Here is a 20,079-nt window from a genome sequence, read left to right as displayed (position 1 = left end):
TTATGGGGAAAAGTCAGGTAGGTGGAGATGAGTCCACGGCCAAATCAGCCATGATCTTATTGAATGGCAGAGCAGGCTCAATGGGCCAGATGGCCTATTCCTGCTCCTATTTCTTATGTTCTTAGGTAGGTTTTTTACACTATTGGCAGTTGCTTATAATATACAGCCAGAGATAATAGTGTTAGAAGCAGACACAATAACAATTTTTAAGAGGCATTTGGATAGGCATGTGTACAGTCCAGGAATGGAGGGATATAGACCGTGGGAAAGCTGATAGGCCCAGACTGGGCACAGATATTGCGGGCTGATGATCTTGCTCCAGTGATGTACTGCTCTCTATTCTAACTACGGTGCCCCTAATGTAATATTAGTGTTACAGAGTCAGATGCAAAGGAAATAGGCCATTCGGCCCAACTTATCCATGCCAATCTATCTGAGCTAGTCCAATTTGCCCACATTTGGCCCACATCCTCTAAACCAGTGGTTCCCAACCTTTCTTTATGCCATGGACCGATACCACTGAGGACAGGGTCCATGGACCTCAAGAATGGAAACCCTGCTCTAAACCTTTCCTGTCCATATACCTGTCCAGATGTTGTAATTCTACCCGCCTCCACCATTCATTCCATTTCTCCAGCATCCTCTCCATGAAAACCTTGCCCCTCAGATCCCCTTTAAATCTTTCCCTTCTCACCTCAAATGTATGCCCTCTAATTTTAGACTCCCCTATCCTGAGAAGAAGACCATGATCTTCTATCTTATCTCTGCCCCCTGCCTCATGATTTCATAAATCTCTATTAGGTCAGCCCTCGTGTGGAGGCACAAGAGATTCTGCAGATGCTGGAAATTTAGAGCAATACATACAAAATGCTGCAGGAACTCAGCAAGACAGGCAGCATCAATGGAGAGGAATAAATAGACGACATTTCAGACTGAGACAATTCATCCTGTGATATGCCTTCATTACCAACTGATCAATAGACAGGAATCAAATCTATTCACTGTATACATTTCCACGTATTAGGAATTTGCTGTGCTGTATTGGTTGGGGTATGACATGCAACAAAAAAAAACATTGAACATGAATATATCTAAATATGAATAAAGAATTATATTAAAATACAACTAGACTTAAAGTTCAGGTATGGATTAAAAAGTGCATAAATGCATAATTAAATAAAAAAATACCAGCACATATTTACAATGTAAACAGCATAATAAACAGGGACACACACAAAATACTGGAGGAATTAGGCAGATCAGGCAGCATCTGTGGAAAAGAGTAAACGGTTACCATTTCAGGCCAAGGTCCTTCTTCCAGACTGGAAAGGAAGGGAGAAGACAACTTAACAAAAGTTGGGATGACAAGTAGGAGGATAACTAGAAGGTGATAGGTGAAGCCAGGTGGACAGGAAAGGTAAAGAGCTGGAGAGGAAGGAATCTGACGGGAGAGGATTGTAGCCCACAGGAGAAAGAGAAGGAGGAGGGATCTGGTGGAGGTGATAGGCAGGTGAGAAGAAGAGGTAAGAGGCCAGAGTAGTGACTAGAAGAAGAGGGGAGATGGAGAGGGAGGGTGGTTTTTTTTAACCAGAAAAAGAAATTGATGTTCATGCAATCAGGTTGGAATATAAGGTGTTGCTCCTCCATCCTGAGGGTGGCCTCAACTTGGCATCATGGACCATCGTGTCAGGGAATCGGAATTAAAATATTTGGCCACTGGGATGTTCAGCTTTTGGTGGATGGAATGGAGGTACTCAATGAAGCAATTGACAATAGATCTCACCATGTTTTTACTAAATAAAGTGGTTAAAAGTATTGACAGTGCAGTACATTGATGGGGGCAATAGATTGAGGAGAATGGGGAGCCTAACTACAAACTGCATGGGGGAAGAAACTTCACAGGCAGTATGAAATTTTTGTCTTATTAGCCCTACAGCTTTTGGCAAAGACGATTTGCAGGTTGAGTGGTATCTGCAATGATCTTTCCAGCCTGCTCCTTTGTCCTGGACACATTCAATGGCCTCTCTGCAGAGACACGAGTTTAACGTGGAAGCTGCTCCTGTGAGGAGAGGAGAAATGTGACCTCCTGCCACTTCGACAGTACCGCACGTCGTTGCAGTGACGCCTTACCGTCTGAGGGTTGGCGCTGGTATCGGGGCATTCCGAGGAGGGACAGGAGGCGGAGAGCCAACAGACATTTCAGGAAGCTGGGAATATCTGTATGCCTGGATGAATTTGAGAAAAAATCAAAATTAAACCATTCTTATTCCATCTGCAACAACCCCCCCCCCCCTCCCCACCATCCTTCCTACCTCAGCAAATATTTATTCTCATGCAACAAGACCTTAAACACAAGAGACGCTGGAAACCCAGAGATACACACACAAAATGCTGGGGGAACTCAGCAGGTCAGGCAGCATCTATGGAGAGAATTCCAGAGTCAACATTCTAGCCTGAGACCCTTCATCAGTGTTGGTGAAAATGTGGGGGAATGGCATTGCTCTGAGGGCTGGCATAGACCTAATGGGCGGAATGGCACAAGGAAAACTGAAAATAAAATTGGAATTGGTTTATTATTGTCACATGTACTGTGATACAGTGAAAAGTTTGTCTTGTACACAGTTCAGAATAATCAGATCATTACAACATTGTATTGAGGTACAGTACCGTGCAAGATTCTTGGGTACCCGAGCTATATATATGTGCTTAGGGCATTTTCACTATTCTGCACTTGTCAACGTTGCAGGAGCAAAGGATGTTGGCAATAGAAAGTGGGGAGCGCCACGAGAGGGGTGTGAGACAGGTAGCAGAGGAGTCCCGGAGAGGGAGGTGGTGCGATTGCAGGAACACCCAACCCTGAGGCACCAGGCAAGCCCAAATGAGGTTCCAAACAATTGGCTTATTGATCATTAGAGAATGTCACTCTGGTGCTTCCTGGTCCCTCCCCTCTCCCTCCCCCTTTTCCCAACCATGATTCCCCTCTCCCTGCCCCCTTCTCACTCTCAGACCACAATACAGACCCAGATCAGAATCAGGTTTATCATCACTCACACATGGCAGGAAGTGTATTCTTTTTTTGCGACAGGAATACAGTGCAATATATAAAATTACTACAGTACTGTGCAAAAGTCTTCAGCACCCTAGCTATATATGTGTGTCTAAGGCTTTTGCACAGTATCGTAGAACAAGGTCAAACAATAACAATGCAGAATAAGTTTGCATAGGAAGTATAGTGCAGATAAACCATGTGAGTCGCAATGAGATCAGGAGTCCATCTTATCGCATGGGGGGGACAATCAGATATCAGCAGAGTAGGAGATGTCTTTGAGCCTGTGATATGTGCTTTCATCTGCCTGATGGGAGAAGGGGAAAGTGAGAACGTCCAGGGTGGGTGGGGTCTTTAATTTTGTGGGGTCTTTATTCATGGTAACTGCCCCAAAGGTTCATGATGTATAAATTAACCAATAAACTTGGATCTTGAATCTTCTCAATATCCTTGAATAATAGACCTATTCAGGTCACCTTCAACCTTAACAGCTCAATTGTTTTGGGAAGGTTTCAGATTTTTCCACTTTTGTGCAAGGGGGCAGCTGTCCCAAAGCTCCAGAGATCACTGTTCAATCCTGAGAGCTGGCACTGTCTGTGTGGAGTTTGCATGTTTTCCCTGTGATCGTGCAAGCGCCCCGGTTCCCCACCCACCCCACATACCAAAGGCATTCAGATCAGTGGGATGCTGGCCACTGTAAATTGCCTCTAGTGTATGGAAGAGGGAGTGGATAGGAATGTGGGGAAAATTAAATGGGATTGCTGTAAATGGGAGCTCAGAGGTGGGTGTTGTGACATCGGGCTAAAGGCCTGCTTCCTTATGTGTCTCTGTGCTTAGTCGCCCTCTTCTCATTGCTACCAGCAAGGAGGAACAAAGTTCCCTCTAGATTTTTTACAGCCCCATGAACCACCCATTGCTCTTTACAGGAAATTTTTACATAGCCTGAAAAAAGTGTGCAGCATTTTAAATGTGTTTTTTTTGTAATATGCATACCATGAACATTTAGAATGAAATACTGATTTTACTTATTAATTTCAGGGTATGATGAAATACAGTACAAAAGAACATTTTTCGTGGTTCGTAATCGTTTAAACTTCAACGGCACTGGGGTTCATTGGGCCCGCAGTTTATTAGCAATGAGCTGCCCACTTCCGTTCTGTGTTTATTGTTACAATTTGGAACTCAGACCACTATGTTCAAGAATAGTTACTACCCCACAACCATCAGGCTGTTGAACAAAAGGGGATAACTACACCTAATTGCTCATCTATTGAAATGCTCCCACAACTAATGATCTCACTTTAAGGACTCTTTATCTTGTTATTTCAGGCTCTCATTATTTATTATTATTTATTTATATTTGTGTTTGTACAGTTCATTGTCTTCTGCACTCTGAAGGATCTTTTATTGATCCTGCTTATAGTTACTATTCTATAGATTTGCTGAGAATGCCGACAGGAAAATGAATCTCAGAGTTGTATATGGTGACATATATGGACTCTGATAATAAAAATTGACTTTGACTTTGACTTTGACTTTAACAGTGCTGTAACTTGAAACACTGACAATGTAACTACATTGAAGCTTTAAAATGTTTCGAAATAAAATTTGTGGTGCATTTTTATTTAGAAAATTTATGGATCATATTTATTAACATAATTAAGTACAGGGTATTTTACAATAATATTAACATACATTATTATGTTATATATTAACATATATTATTATGCCTCACTATAGGAAGGATGTAGAAACCATAGAAAGGGTACAGAGGACATTTACAAGGATGTTGCCTGGATTGGGGAGCATGTCTTATGAGAATAGGTTGAGTGAACTCGGCCTTTTTTCCTTGGAGTGATGGAGGATGAGAGGTGACCTGATAGAGGCGTAAAAGATGATGAGAGGCATTGATTATGTGGATAGTCAGAGGCTTTTTCCCAGAGCTGAAATGGCTAACACAAGAGGGCACAGTTTTAAGGTGCTTGGAAGTAGGTACAGAGGAGATGTCCGGATAAGTTTTTTACGCAGAGAGTGGTGTGTGCGTGGAATGGGCTGCCGGCGGTGGTGGTAGAGGTGGATACGATAGAGTCTTTTAAGAGACTCCTGGACAGGTACATGGAGCTCAGAAAAGTAGAAGCCTATGGGTAACCCTAGGTAATTTCTAAGCTAAGGACATGTTTGGCACAGCTTTGTGGGCCAAAGGTCCTGAATTGTGCTGTAGATTTTCTATGTTTCTATAAATTTCACAATTATGTCAGCATAATTTCCAAATTAAAGAAAATGAAAGAAAAGACCAGCTGTGCGGGAGCATTTCAATTAATGCATGGCCGTGCACCCACCCAGCTTAGAGGGAACAGTGGGGGAGGAGGCACAGGAGCCTGAAGACACACAATCAGTGCTTTAGCAACAGCCTCTTCCCTCTGCCGTCAGATTTCTGAATGGACAATGAACCCATGTACACTACCTCACTATTTTACTTTTATTTTGCTCTTTCTTTGCATTACTTGTTAATGTAAATATACTGTATATATATATATACACATAATGTGATGTTGTAATCTATAGTTTTTTATTACGTATTGCAATGCACTGCTGCTTCAGAACACCATATTACACAACATATGCCAGTGCTATTAAACCTGAATCTGTTGAACGGCAGGTGGCATGAATTCTAAGATTCTACCTTAATGTGCTTTGCTCCATCACCGAGAAAGGATATTTCTCACTGTACATTTGAAACAGCTCATTAAGAATCCAAGTTCCTGTTAACCCTTACCAATGTTTATCGATGAGCCACTGAGGGCGTCCTGTCCAGACACTTCACGGCCTGGTACGGCGACCGCTCTGTCCACGACCACCAGAAACTGCAGAGAGTTGTGTACACAGCTCAGCACCTCACAGGGACCAGCTTCTCCCCTATGGACTCTGTGTACCCTTCCCACTTCTCAACCACTCACCCCAGACATTCTCCCCTCTTCCATCGTGCAGAAGGTACAAAAATCTGAAAGCACATACCACCAGACTCAAGGACAGGTTCAGTTCCACTGTTAAAAGATGATTGAATAGTTCTTTACTACAATGAGATGGACTCTTGACCTCAAAACCTATTTTGTTATGAGCTTGCACCTTGTGGTTTATCTGCACTGCACCTTCTCTGTAACTTTATTCCACATTGTTATTATTTTACCTTGGAAATATGATAGATTGTGTAACACCCCCAGGCCGGGACCTAGGTGCTGACTACCTCATTAATGAAAATGTGACCAAAGAAACTAACTCGCTTGGACACAGCTTGGCCTATGTGTTCAGTGTGAGTTACCAGCCAGTTGAAAATGAGGACGATACTGTATGAATAATTAGGCAGGAGTGTGCAAACTGTTTCAAGCTCATTCTATTATAATTGTTCTCCTTCTCCGTAGCTGTTGCACTTTATTCTGCATTATTACTGTTTCACCTCGCTTTACCTCCACGCACTGTGGAATGATCTGATCTGTATGGACAGAGTGCAAGACAAACTTTTCACTGTATCTCCATACATATGACAATAATAAACCAATAACAATACCATATTTCCTTCTGCCCATCAGCTCTATGCTAGATTTCAGAGCATTGCTATTCCACCCCACCCCCTTTCATCAGTCCTGATGAAAGGTCTCAGTCTAAAGCAACTGCTGAGTTCCTCCAGTATTGTATGTGTGTTGCTGTTTATCCCTCGGGTTGGGTGAGTCTAGAAATAGGCTTAGAGTGAAAGGTGAAATATTTAGGGGGAATCTCAGGGGCATCTTCTTTCTTTCTTTCTTTCTTTCTTTCTTTATTATTTTTTTATTTAGCATGGTCCCAGGTCCTTCCAGCCCAAAGAGGCTGTAAAGCTCAATTACACCGATGTGACCTACTAACCAGCAAGACTTTGGAACATCGGAGGAAACCAGAGCACCCCGAGGGAACCCACGCAGTCACGGGGAGAAAGTACAAACTTCTCTCAGACAAGGGCAGGAACTAAGCCAGAGTCTCTGGGGCTGTAACAGTGTTACCCTGCTACACTAACTGTCTTCGCCACCCATGTGGCTGGAACAAGCTGCCAGCATAAGTGGTGGCGAAGGGTCTCGGTCCGAAACATTGACAGCGCTTCTCCTTATAGATGCTGCCTGGCCTGCTGCGTTCCGCCAGCATTTTGTGTGTGTTGTTTGAATTTCCAGCATCTGCAGATTTCCTCGTGTTTGCAGCATAAGTGGTGGATGTGGTTTCAATTATAATAGTTAAGAGAAGTTTAGATAGGTGCATGGATTAGAGTATGGCCCTGATGCAGGCTGATGTGATTTGGAAGAAAAATGGATTGACATGGACTAGATGGGCTGAAGGGCCTGTTTCTGCACTACAGTGCTTTCTAATGGTGAGAGTGTGGATGGGATACTCACAGGTCGTGGGAGACTGTACTGACACACCTCCTGGCCTTGCGTGGGCACCCAATGAAGCCCAGCTCTGGATCTGCTCATAGTGCCCGGGGCACTGGTGACCAGCTCGGTATAGGGCAACGGTTGCCCCATGGCACAGTGGACCTGGTGCCGGCCATGAGAGACCCTTCCCGTCGATGCCAGGCTGAACGCTTCCTCTAGCAACTGATGCATGTGCTGCCGGACCTCGTCAATCGATGGCTGGGAGCTGAGGGTCGAGGATTCCGAGTGACCCTTGGCCTGCCTCAGCCTGGCTGCATTCCGAGGCTCTGTCACCCGGTCCACGTTGGTCTCTTCTATCAGCTCAGGCTCCGTCTTTTAACAGAAAAAATGTCAACACTCTCACTGATATTTGTATTTTTTACCTCCAAAACACTCAATAAAATAAAAACAATTCTGCAGAAAGTGTAGACTCAGATAACCCAATGATGGGCACCAGCCTCCCCACCATCGAGAACATCTTCAAAAGGCAATGCCTCAAAAAAAGCATCAATCATCATGAAAGAGTCCCAGTACCTGGGACATGCCCACCACTCATTTATTGCCATCAGGGAGGAGGTACAGGAACCGCTTCATCCCCTCCATTATCATATTACTTAATGGTCCATGAACCCAACAACAATACCTTTCTAGGAATTTCTAGGAAATTCCAAAGCCCTCTTCTTAGACAGGAAGTACAGGAGCTTGAAGATCCACATTTTTAAGGACAGCTTCTTCCCCTCTGCTATCAGATTTCTGAACAATCCATAACCCCTTGAACATTACTGCAGTCTACCATCACTTCAGGAATTGTATGTGGACAGGAGAAAGAAGTGGGCAGGAAAACAATCAATGCAGACAGTACCCACCCTGCAAACTGCCCTTTCCAAATACTCCCTGCTGGATAGCACAATAGGGCTATTAAAACAAATACTTCCCACCATCTTAAATGTATTCTCCCTCAGGCAGTCAATCTGATCAACCATTCTAATAATACCACTGCCCCCTCAATCTTTAACCAAGTCACTGCACTGTAAACACTTCAAACCACTTTTTACAATGTTGATACATTCAGCCAGAATGGAACTGTGAAGCAGACTTGATGGACTGGAGGGTTTATTTCTGCTCCTACACCTTATGGTCTCATGGTCTAAATGCATGCTGGTATTTGAGTAACTATGTTCACTTTATTCCATATCCATACTGTAATATCTAACTTTATTTTATATAACTCTTTATTCTTTATAAATGTTGAATGTTGTTGCTTCTTGCTGCATGTTGCCCTGACTAACACACCACAGCAATTTCCTAATACATGTACATTGAGGGGCCACTTTATTAGGTACACCTGCAAATATCTAATCAGCCAATCATGTGGCAGCAACTCAATGCATAAAGGCATGTTGACATGGTCAAGAAGTTCAGTTGTTGTTCAGACCAAACATCAGAATGAGGAAGAAATGTGATCTAAGTGACTTTTACTGTGGACTGAATATTGATGTCAGACGGTGGTTGGAATGTCCGAGATTTTCATGCACACCAGTCTCCAGAGTTTACAGAGGATGGTGCAGAAAACAAAAAAAAAACATCCAGTGACCATAACAACGTGTTAGAACAGCGGTGTGCAGAAAAGCATCTCTGAATGCACAACATGTTGAAGTGGATGAAGTTCAGCAGCAAAAGGCCATGACCATACACTCAGTGGCCATTTTATGAGAAGCAGTACCTAATAAAGTGACCACCGAGTGCATATACTGAATAAAGTTAATCCTTCATCCCCGTTGATGAGGAGTCGAAGATGGTAATGTGTAGGGCTATAGATCAAGAGTCAGGAAAAACAATGCCACCCTGGTTAGCATGGTCACGATGGGCAGAAAAGCCTCCAACCTGTGCATATTTGGAGCTGATTTGCACCGTTGTAAGTGTGTTGAGCCCACATATTGCACTGAGTAAGTCATCCTTGATAGTTAGATTGAGTTTCTGGGATGCAACTTAAATCATAGAGTTCTACAGCAGGGAAACAGGCCCTTTGGCCCAACTCATCCATGCTGGCCAAAGGGCCCATCTGAGCCTGTGCTTGGCCCATGTTCCTCCAGTGCATAGTGTATTTATTATCAAAGTACGTATGTGTCACTAGATACAAACCTGAGACTCAATCTATTGCAGACGTTCACAGAAAATGCAAAAAAAAAACAAGCAAAATCATAATAATAAATAAATAAGCAGTAAGTATCAAGAACATGAGATGAAGAGAGCTTGAAGGTGTTGTGTGAACAGTTCAGTAATAGGGCAAGTAAAATTGAGTGAAGTTACCCCCCCCCCCCCCCGGTTCAGGATCCTGATGGTTGAGCGGGAATAACTGTTCCTGAATCTGATGACGTGATTCCTGAGGCTCCTAAAACTTCTCTCTGATGGCAGCAGCAAGAAGAGAGTGTGTCCTGGGTGGTGGGGGTCTCTGATGATGGATGCTGCTTTCCTGCAACAATGCTCCATATAGATGTGCTCTGTGGTGGGGGGACTTCACCCATGATGGACCGGGCTGTATCCATTACATTTTGCAGGTTTTTCCATTCAAGGGCATTGGTGTTTCCATGCCAGCCTGTAATGTAACCAGTCAATATACTCTCCACCACACATTTATAAAAGTTCGCCAAAGTTTTAGATGTCACTCCAAATCCTTGCAAGCTTCTAAAGAAGTAGAGTTGCTGCCATGCTTTCTTCATAATTGCACTTTTTTGAACTACTTTTTAACTTAACTACTTAATAACAGTTTTCTATTATTATGTATTGCAAAAAATTGAAAATACACTTGGACTAAGATGTTAACTGTCCTGTGCTATCACCAGTGGATCATCAGTTGATCTGCCACCTGTCCTCAGGAGTTTTGGCCCGCTTATGATCACGACTCCCTCGAGGTGGTGGGCCTGCAGTGCTAAAGCACCACCTCCCACTGATGAGCTTAACAACTTGGTATCTGCCTCTATCAGAGTTGTTGGTCGCCTCCATCCAATAGATAGTCTACTCTTCAGGTGTCTATGCAACTACTGAAGGGTTTACAAAAGGTGGATACACTGTCTGACTATCTGCCCCTCTGGACGTGCTTGGTCCACACCCATGATGATCCTGCCTCAGCTGCCTCAGCGACAGCCCTGCTGGTTGACTTGATCTCTCTTCTAGTGAACCCAAGGTCATGCTGCCACTTCTGGAAAATGAACGCAATAAAGCCACGACAGCCTACTTTGAATGGATAGCATGTGACCTTCCACCCTCTGTCTCTGCACTCTGATCTTAATTCTGCATATTTGGTTAACTTGCGCTAATGGACTTCATCGATGTTGTCTTCCCAGGGGACTGTGAGTTCACCGATAACCACTTCTCTACTGGCATCAGTCCATATTATGTACTGTGGCCACAAAAATAACAAATTTCAAGACATATGCCTGTGATATTAAACCTGATTCTGATTTTGACTTACATGCTAGGCTCAGGAAAAATCCTCTGGAATGATAAACACCAAGGAACTTCGTTGCTGACCCTCTCCACATCTGAACCCCTGATAAGGATTGGCTCATGGACATCTGGTTTCCTCATTCCAAAGTCAACAATAAACTCCTTGGTGTTCTTGACATTGGGTGAGAGGTTGTTGTGGCACCACTCAGCCAGATTTTCAAACTCCCTCACATATGCTGATTCATTACTGCCGTTGATTCAGCCAACAACAGTGGTGTCATCAGTAAACTTAAATATGGCATTGGAATTGTGCTTAGCCTCACAGTCATAAGTACAAAGCAAGTAGAGCAGGGGGTCTACTGTGTTGATTGAGCTTGTGGGGAGGATGTTGTTGTCAATCCAAACTGATTATTGTCTGCAAGTGAGGAAATCAAGGATCCAATTGCACAAGGTGGTATTGAGACCAAGGTTTTGAATTTTATTTATTAGTTTTAAGGGGGAGTCTAGGACCAGATGGTACAGCTTCAGAAAAGAGGGACATTAATTTAGGACAGAGAAGGGATTTCTTTAGCCAGAAAGAGGTGAATCTATGGAATTCATTGCCACAGGCGAGTGTAGAAGCCAAGTCATTAAGTATATTTAATATTAACAGGTTCTTGATTATATCAGGCAACAAAGGTTACAAAAAGGCAGGAGAATGGGGTCAAAAGGGAAAATAAATCAGCCATGATGGAATGGTGGAGTAGACTCAATGGGCCAAATGGCCCAATTCTGCTCGTATGTCCTATGGTCTTAATTCTAGCCCACTAACTAAATGGGGCCAGCTTTATCCCTCTAAACCTTTCCTACCACAAGCACTTGTCTAAGTGTCTTCTCAGTGCTGAGTATGAAGTGATCAGATTGAGAAAAGTTTTTGAGAGAAGGTGTCCAGCAAAACTTTCAGAATTAGAAACAGGTTTATTATCATTGACGAATGTGGTGAAATGTGTTGTTTTGCGGCAGCAGTGCAGTGCAAGAGAGAAAAATAACCATAATTTACAAAAATAAATCAACAGTGCACAAGAGGGATGAGAGGTAGTGGGGTTAGGAGTGTTCTTCCCTATCCAGGAACCTACCATAATATCTTGTAAAGATATAATTGTAGCTGCCTCTACCACTTCCTCTAACAACTCATTCCACACATCCACCAACCTCTTTGTTTAAAACCTCTTCCTTGGGTCACCTTTAAATTTCACCCCTCTCACCTTGAACCTTTGCCCTCAAGTTTTAGACTCTATCACCATGGGTAAAAAAAAAACTTTGACCCTTCATGGCATTATACACCTCATAGATTTCTGCTTGCCTATCTGAGCTGGTCCCACTTGCCTGTGTTTGGCTCATATACTTCTAAACCACTCCTGTTCATGTAAGGTTTATAAGAGTGCCATTCAGCCTCTGTTTTCTTCAGGGAAAACAGTTCTCTGACTCTGAACCAACAGAAACAGACAATTCAACCATACAGATGCCACCAACTACCCTGGTCCAATCCAATATTCAATGTTCAAAGTAAGTTTATTATCGAAGTACATTTATATCATCATATACAACCTTGAGATTCACTTTATTATGGGCAATCACAGAAGAACAAAGAAATACAATGTTTACACTGTGGTTCCGTGGCTCAGAGGGAAGGAAGAGAAAAGGAGTGCACTCGTGTATAAGGGATTCCATATTTAGAGGAACAGACAGGAGATTCTGTGGATGTGAAAAAGACACACAGATGGTATTTTGCCTCCCAGATGCCAGGGTCAAGGATGTCTTGGATTGGGTCCACAGAATTCTAACAGGTGAGGGCAAGCAGCCAGAAGCCATGATACATATCGGTACCAAAAACCTGCAGAGAGAAAGTGGAACTGACAAGAGAATTTAGGCACCGAGGTAGAAAGCTGAATAGCAGGACCTCCAGGGCAGCAATCTCCAGACTATTGGCAGCACCATGAGCCAGTGAGAGTGAAAATAAGGTGATTAGGCAGAATGTATGGCTGAGGAATTGGTGCAAAGAGGCAGGGGTTCAGATTTCTGGACCACTGGGAGGTTGCAGATGGGGCTGTCGGTATACTACTGAATGCAGCGTGTAGTGATATTAGTTGGAAGGGCAGGCAGATGAAAGGGCAATATTGCAGAGAGAGAGAGAGAGAGAGGGGGATAAGTTGAAGTGTAGCATGGGGGCAAAATCAAAAAGCGTGACGAATACAGGATGGAGAGTGTTATATTTAAATGTGCACAGTATACAGGATACAGTAGATGATCATGTAGTGCAGTTAGAGATTGGCAAGTATGACATTGTGGGCATCACAGAGTAATGGCTGAATGAAGATCACAGTTGGGAGCCTACAACCCAAGGCTACACATTGTATTGACAGCACAGGTCAGCAGAGGGGGTGGGCTGGCAATGTTGGTAAAAAATTAAATCAAACCCTTAGAAAGACATACCATAGGATCGGAAGATGTAGAATCCTTGTGGGTAGACTTAAGAAATAGCAAGCATAAAAAGACCCTGATGGAAGTTATATACGGGCCTCTGAACAGTAGTTAGGATGTAGGACATACATTACAACAGGAGATAGAAAAGGCATATCAAAAGGGCAACGTTACAACAGTGGTAGGGGATTTCAATATGCAGGCAGACTGGAAAAACCAGGTTAACGCTGGATCCTAAGAGAGCAAATTTCTAGAATGAGATGGTTTTTTAGAGCAGCTCATGGTTAAGCCCACTAGAGGATCAGCTATTTTGGTCAGGGATTTGTTCAATGAACCAGAATTGATCAGAAAGCTTAGGGTCAAGGAACCCTTAGGAGCTAGAGATCATATTATGTTAGAATTCACCCTGCAGTTTAAGAGGGGGAAGCTGATGTATCAGTATTACTGTGGAGTAAAGGGTATTACAGAGGCATGAGAGAGGAGCTGGCCAGAGTTGATTTGAAGGAAACACTAGCAGGGAAGACAGCAGAACATCAGTGGCTGAAGTTTCTGCAGGCAATTCAGAAGGGGCAGGATAGATACATCCCAAAGATGAAGAAGTATTCCAAAAGGAGGATGAGGCACCATGGCTGATAAGGGAAGCCAAACCAACTTAAAAGCAAACCAAAGAGCACATAAAAGAGCAAAAATTAGTGAAAAATTAAGAGGATTGGGAAACTTTTAAAAAACAACAGAAGGCAACTAAAAAGCCATAAGGAGGGAAAAGATGAAATATGAAGGAAAGCTAGCCAATAATGTCAAAAAGGATGCCAAAAGTTTTCTTCAGATATGTCAACAGTAAATGAGAAGCAAAAGTAGATATTAGACTGCTGGAAAATGACACTGGAGTGGTAGTAACAGGGGACAAAGAAATGGTGGAGGAACTGAAATGTGTTTTGCATCAGTCATCACTGTGGAAGACTAACAGTATGCCAGATATTTGAAAGATGTCAGGGAGAGGAATTGAGTGCCATTGCTAATACCTTGGGAAGGCTGACATGTCTGAAGATAGATAAGTCACCAGGACCAGATGGACTACACCCTAGGGTTATGAAAGAGGTGGCTGAAGAAATTATGGAGGCATTGGTAATGATCTCTCACGAATCACTGGATTCTGGAATAGTTCCAGAGGACTGGAAAATTGCAAATGTCACTCCAGTCTTTAAGAAGGGAGGGACGCAGAAGAAAGGGAAGTATAGGCCAGTATATGCTTGGGAAGATATTGGAATCCATTATTTAGGATGAAGTTTCGGGGTACTTGGAGGCACATGATAAAGCAGACAAAAATCAGCACGGTTTCCTTAAGGGAAAATCTTGTCTGACAAATCTCCCGGAATTCTTTGAGGAAATAACAAGCAGGATACAAAAAGGAGAGTCAGTGGATGTTGTTTACTTGGATTTTCAGAAGGGTGCCACACGAAAGGCTGATAGAATATTGGCTGACTGACAGGAGGCGAAGAGAAGCAAAGAATGCTGCCATAACTTTATAATAATTTTATGCAGAGACGTAGAATGAATATGAATTATGAAAACAGTGGAATAAAATTGGGACAATGAAGTAGTGTAACACACACAAAATGCTGGAATTCAGCAGGTCAAGCAGCATATATGAAAGTGAATAAACAGCCTGATTGGCTGCTGGTGACTATAGTGATCCACATGGGTTGGTGTTGGGACCACTTCTCTTCATGTTATATATCAATGATTTGAAAGACAGAATTGATGGCTTTGTGGCCAAGTTTGAGCACAACACTAAGATAGGTGGAGGGGCAAGTAGCGTTGAGGAAGTAGGGTGTCTGCAGAAGGACTTAGACAGATTGGGAGTATGGGCAAAGAAGTGGCAGGTGGAATATATTATAGGGAGGTGCATGGTCATGCACTTTGGTAGAAGGAATAAAGGTGAAGACTATTTTCTAAATGGGGAGAAAATTCCAAAATCAGAGGTGAGGATTGCCACAGACAGCAGAGCAAGACAATTCCTTGAGTATATTCAAAGCAGAGGTTGATGGGTTCTTGGTTAGTACGGGTGTCAAAGATTACAGGGACAGTGCAGGAGAATGAATTTGGAAGGGATAATAAATCAGCCATGAATGAATGACATGATGGACCAAATGGCTTAATTCTGCTCCTATGTCTCATGTCTTACAATAGAATCAATAAAAAAGTAAACACAAAAACTGACAGGCAACTGATGCGCAAATTTAAAAAAACAAATAAAAGTAGCAATAAATAAATAAAATCTACTGAGAACTTGAGTTGTTGAGTCATTGAAAGTGAAACTAAATTCCCCTCAGGATCAATAAATTATGTCTGTCTGAGTCCACAGGCTGTGGAATCAGTTCAGAGTTGAGGTGAGTGAAGATATCTATGCTGGCTCAGGGCCTTTTGGTTTTAGGGTAATAACTGCTCCTGAACATGGAGGTGAGGGTCCTGAAGCTTCTGTACCTCCTGCCCAATGGAAACCATGAGAAGAGAGCACCGTCTGGATGGTGGAGGTCCTTGATGATGGATGCTGCTCCCTTGTGGCAGCGCTCCTTGTAAATGTGCTCAACGGTGGGGTGGGCTTTTCTTGTGATGGCTGGGCCACTTGGCCCCTTAAATTTGTTCTGCCTTTAAACAAGATCGTTGTGATTTCAATTCTGCAGTCAGAATCAGAAACAGAATCAAAATCAAACTAACTTACATGATATGATTTTGTTTTGTTCTGTAGCAGCAGTAATTTACTGTATTGTAAATGTCTGTCTTTGCAAATAAAATTACTATAAATTACCACTGCCATAAATTTCTAGTAATTTTCTGCAGACATAGAATTAATATGAATTATGAAAATAAATAAATAGTGGAATAAAACTAGAATAATGAAGTAAGATAACACACCCAAAATGCTGGAGAAACTCAGCAGGTCAGGCAGTATCTATGAAAAGAATAAACAGTCAATGATTTGGCTGAGATCCTTCATCAGAACTGTGTATTCACTTCCATAGATGCAGCCTGACCTGCTAAGTTCCTCCAGTGTTTTGTTTGTGTTGCTCTAGATTTCCAGCTTCTACAGAATTTCTTGTCTTAGTGAAGTACTGTTCATTGGTTCATGCACCATTCGGGAATCTAATGGCACAGCCTCAGAATATATTCCTTTTGAATAGAGATGGGGAGGAATTTCTTTTGCTGAAGGGTGGTGAATATGTGGAATTCATTGCCACAGCGTACATGGCCATAGAGGCCAAGTCATATTTCAGTGGAAGTTGATAGGCTCAAGATTATTCAGGGTGTTAAAGGTTATCAGAATCAGGTTTAATATCATTGGCTTATGTTGTAAAATTTGTTGTTTTGCAGCAGCAGTACATTGCAATACATAATAATAAATCAATAAATTACAGTAAACATATATATATTTAAGTTAAATTAAATAGGTAGTGCAAAATGAAAGAACAAAATTTAGTGTGGTCGTGTTCACGGGTTCAATGCCCATTCAGAAATCTGTGGAAGAAGCTATTCCTGGATCATTGAGTGTGTGTCTCCTTCCTGATGGTAGCAATGAGAGGAGGAAATGTCCTGGCTGACAGGTGTTCTTAATGATGGATGCCACCATTTTGAGGCACTGCTCCTTGAAGGTGTCCCGTATGCAGTGTAGACTAGTGCCCCTGATGGAGATGACTGAGTTCACAACTTTTTGCAGCAGCCCTGGGAGAAGGCAAGAGAATGGGTTTGAGGAGGAAAATAAATCAGCTATGATTGAATGGTGGAGCAGACTAGACTCGATAATCCAGATGGCCTAGTTCTGCTTCTATGTTTTATGGAAATGTCAACTGTCCATCTTCCTCCATGAATGCTGCCTGACTTCCTGCAGTCTTTTCCGGTTTACGATTTGTCCCTCCATAGATGCTGCCTCGCCTACAGAGTTCCTCCAGTTTTTTGTGTATTGCTCTATACTGTAAATGTAAATGCACCCTGCAATGAATGCCACATTGGAACTCAAATCATTACTGCTTGCCTCAACAATACAGATTTCCATTACAAAGTGCCACCATCAATATTCGATTAACAAAAGCCTGGAACACTTTGCATTTTGAAAGCCTATTGATATCTGTAATTACCTCTTAACTGATTCCATTCTGTCAATGGCATGATTACAATGAATTCAAAGGGATAATGTCTTATACACAGGTCTGTTGCCTTCAGGGCTCCAGAACATGTTGAAACTGGGGTTTCTAACAGGGTGATTAGCCAGAACACTTTACTTATTTAGAGATACAGCTCAGAATAGGCCCTTCTGGCCCTATGAGCCACACCGCACAGCAATCCATCGATTTAACCTCAGCCAAATTCCAGGACAATTTACCATGATGAATTAACCTTGCAGTCGGTATTTCTTTCACTTGTCAAAGGAAACTAGAGCACCCAGAGAAACCAAGCACACATGGGAAGGAATGTAAAAACTTGCTTACAAAAAGGACACTGGAATTGTACTCCGAATTACGATGCCCCAAACTGCAATAGTGTTGTGCTAACCGCTATGCTACTATGGCACCCCAACAAGACCACGTACTTAACAATCTAAACATCAAACCCTTTTGTGTCTGCTCTGCCATTCCACCATGGCTGATTAATTATCCGTCTCAATCCCATTCTCCTGCCTTCTCCCCATATCCTTTGACGCTGACTAATCCAGAATCTATTAATCCCCACTTTAAATGTACTCAGTGATTTATCATCCACAGCCATATGTGGCAATGAATTCCACAGATTCACCACCCTCTGGCTAAAGAAATTGTGCCTCATCTCTGTTCTACAGGAAATTTCTTGTATTCCTGCCCTCTGGTCTGAGACACCCCACCAGAGTATACATCCTTTCCACATACACTTCATCTAATCCTTTCAATATTCAATCAGTTTTGCTGGAAAAATTCAATAGGTGGGCGGAAAGGAATTAATTTTCCAGAATCTGAATCCAAATTTAGTATCACAGGCGTACTACTGTCAATGGTGAAATTCATTCTTCATGGCAGCAGTACAGAGCAAGACAGAAAAAATACTATGTTACAAAACTAAGTAAACGGTGCAATAGACAAATAGTGAGGTAGTGTCCATGGATTCAAAGACCATTCAGAAATCTGGTGGCGAAGAGGGGACGAAGCTGTTCCTGAAATGTTGAGTGTGTTTCTTCACACTCCTGTACCTCCTTCTTGATGGTAGCAATGAGAAAAGGGCATGTCATGGGTGGTGAGGGTCTATAATGATGGATGGCACCTCCTTTTAAAGGTGTTATCAATGCTGGGGAGGTACGTGCTCATGATGAAGCTGGCTGAATTTGCAACTTTCTGCAGCTTTTTACTTTCCTGGGCGGCAGCCCGTCCTTACCAGGCAGTAATGCAACCAGTTGGAATACTCTACACGGTACATCAGAAGAAATTTGTTAGAGTCTTTGGTGACACCAGATTGTTGCTTGAGTTTCCAGCATCTGCAGCCTTGTGTCTCACCCATTTTGAGGGCTGGCACAGATAGAAGAGCGGCTACGTCACGATTCCAGAGGTATAGGTTCAATACCAACCTTTGTTGCTTTCTGTGTGGAGTTTGTACGTTCTATCTGTGAACGTGTGGGTTTTCTCCAGGTGCTCTGGTTCCTCCCACATCCCAAAAGCATGCAAGTTTATAGATTTATTGGCTGCTGTAAATTACCCCTAGAATTCAGGTGAGCAATAGAATCTAGTGATTGGAAATTAGAGTCACATAGCAGAGAAACAGGCTATTTGGCCCATCATGTACATGCTGACCTTTTGGTCTGTCTACACTCATCTCATTAGCCTGCATTAGGTTCATATCTTTCTATGCCTTGCCTATTTAAGTGTGTGTCTAAAGCCACCTTCTCTGGCAGCACTCCCTGTGCAAAACCATCTCCCCTCTAAAACTCCTTTCTCACACCTCAAACCTATGCCCTCTGGCTTTGCTATCCCTACCATGGGAGGAAGTGTTTGACTTTTTCCCAGAGGAAAGGAGTTCAAAACGAGGACGCACAGGTTTAAAGTGAGGGGAAGAGAGTTAAGGTGTCACAACCACAAATCCAGCAGCGCAGCAGATACAGCAATTGTGCTCGTGAATAAGCACATGTCAGCTAATTATTATTTCATTGTGATAGCTCCATTCTTTTAGTCATAGTGATTGTCTAGACTTGAACCCAGCATAGCAATGCTTCGCTGCCTGTTTGCATTCGGCCTTGCATGAGAAAGAGAAATTGGACTGTCAAGTCAACTGACACTGAAGACTAGCGGTATTCGTTTAATATTTAGTTGTTCCTTTCAGCCACAGTGTAGGCTTCATTTTCCATTTGAGTGTTTTAGCTAACAGCCCTGTTTGGCCTAGCGTTTATTGTTATCTTCTCCCTCAACTCTGTTCAGATTAAAGTCTGTGAACTATCGACCCGCTTCAGTGCCTCTCACTCTGCACTTCGACCATATCCGAACCTGGTAACATTAGGGGGACCTGAGGGGCAACTTCTTCACACAGGGGGTGGTAAGTGTATGACGCAAACTGGAATGAGATATGTCTTTTGATTTTGTGTTTTATATTCGGTGCTTTCACTCATTTTTTTTATGCTGCATTTGCGTGATATTTTTTGGGGAAGGTGGGTTTGATGTTTGATATTTTTCTTTGAACGGG

The 20,079-nt window shown here is 42.7% G+C and overlaps 1 protein-coding gene across 1 annotated transcript in view; it reads right to left on the bottom strand.

The window, feature by feature from the left end:
• kiaa1549la (KIAA1549-like a) overlaps window positions 1-20,079 on the bottom strand; it is a 250,266-nt gene that overhangs the window by 23,324 nt on the left and 206,863 nt on the right. The window contains exons 18-19 of the mRNA XM_059976387.1: window positions 7,462-7,812; window positions 2,131-2,225 (exon numbers count right to left, since the gene is read on the bottom strand). Of these exons, the coding sequence (XP_059832370.1) occupies window positions 2,131-2,225; window positions 7,462-7,812 (446 nt within the window). The remainder of the gene's footprint in view (window positions 1-2,130; window positions 2,226-7,461; window positions 7,813-20,079) is intronic.

Source organism: Hypanus sabinus, chromosome 7 (assembly GCF_030144855.1).
Source record: "Hypanus sabinus isolate sHypSab1 chromosome 7, sHypSab1.hap1, whole genome shotgun sequence".
NCBI lineage: Eukaryota > Metazoa > Chordata > Chondrichthyes > Myliobatiformes > Dasyatidae > Hypanus > Hypanus sabinus.
The sequence above is the reverse complement of the archived record's forward strand: the minus strand, read 5'-3'. Positions and strand labels throughout refer to the sequence as shown.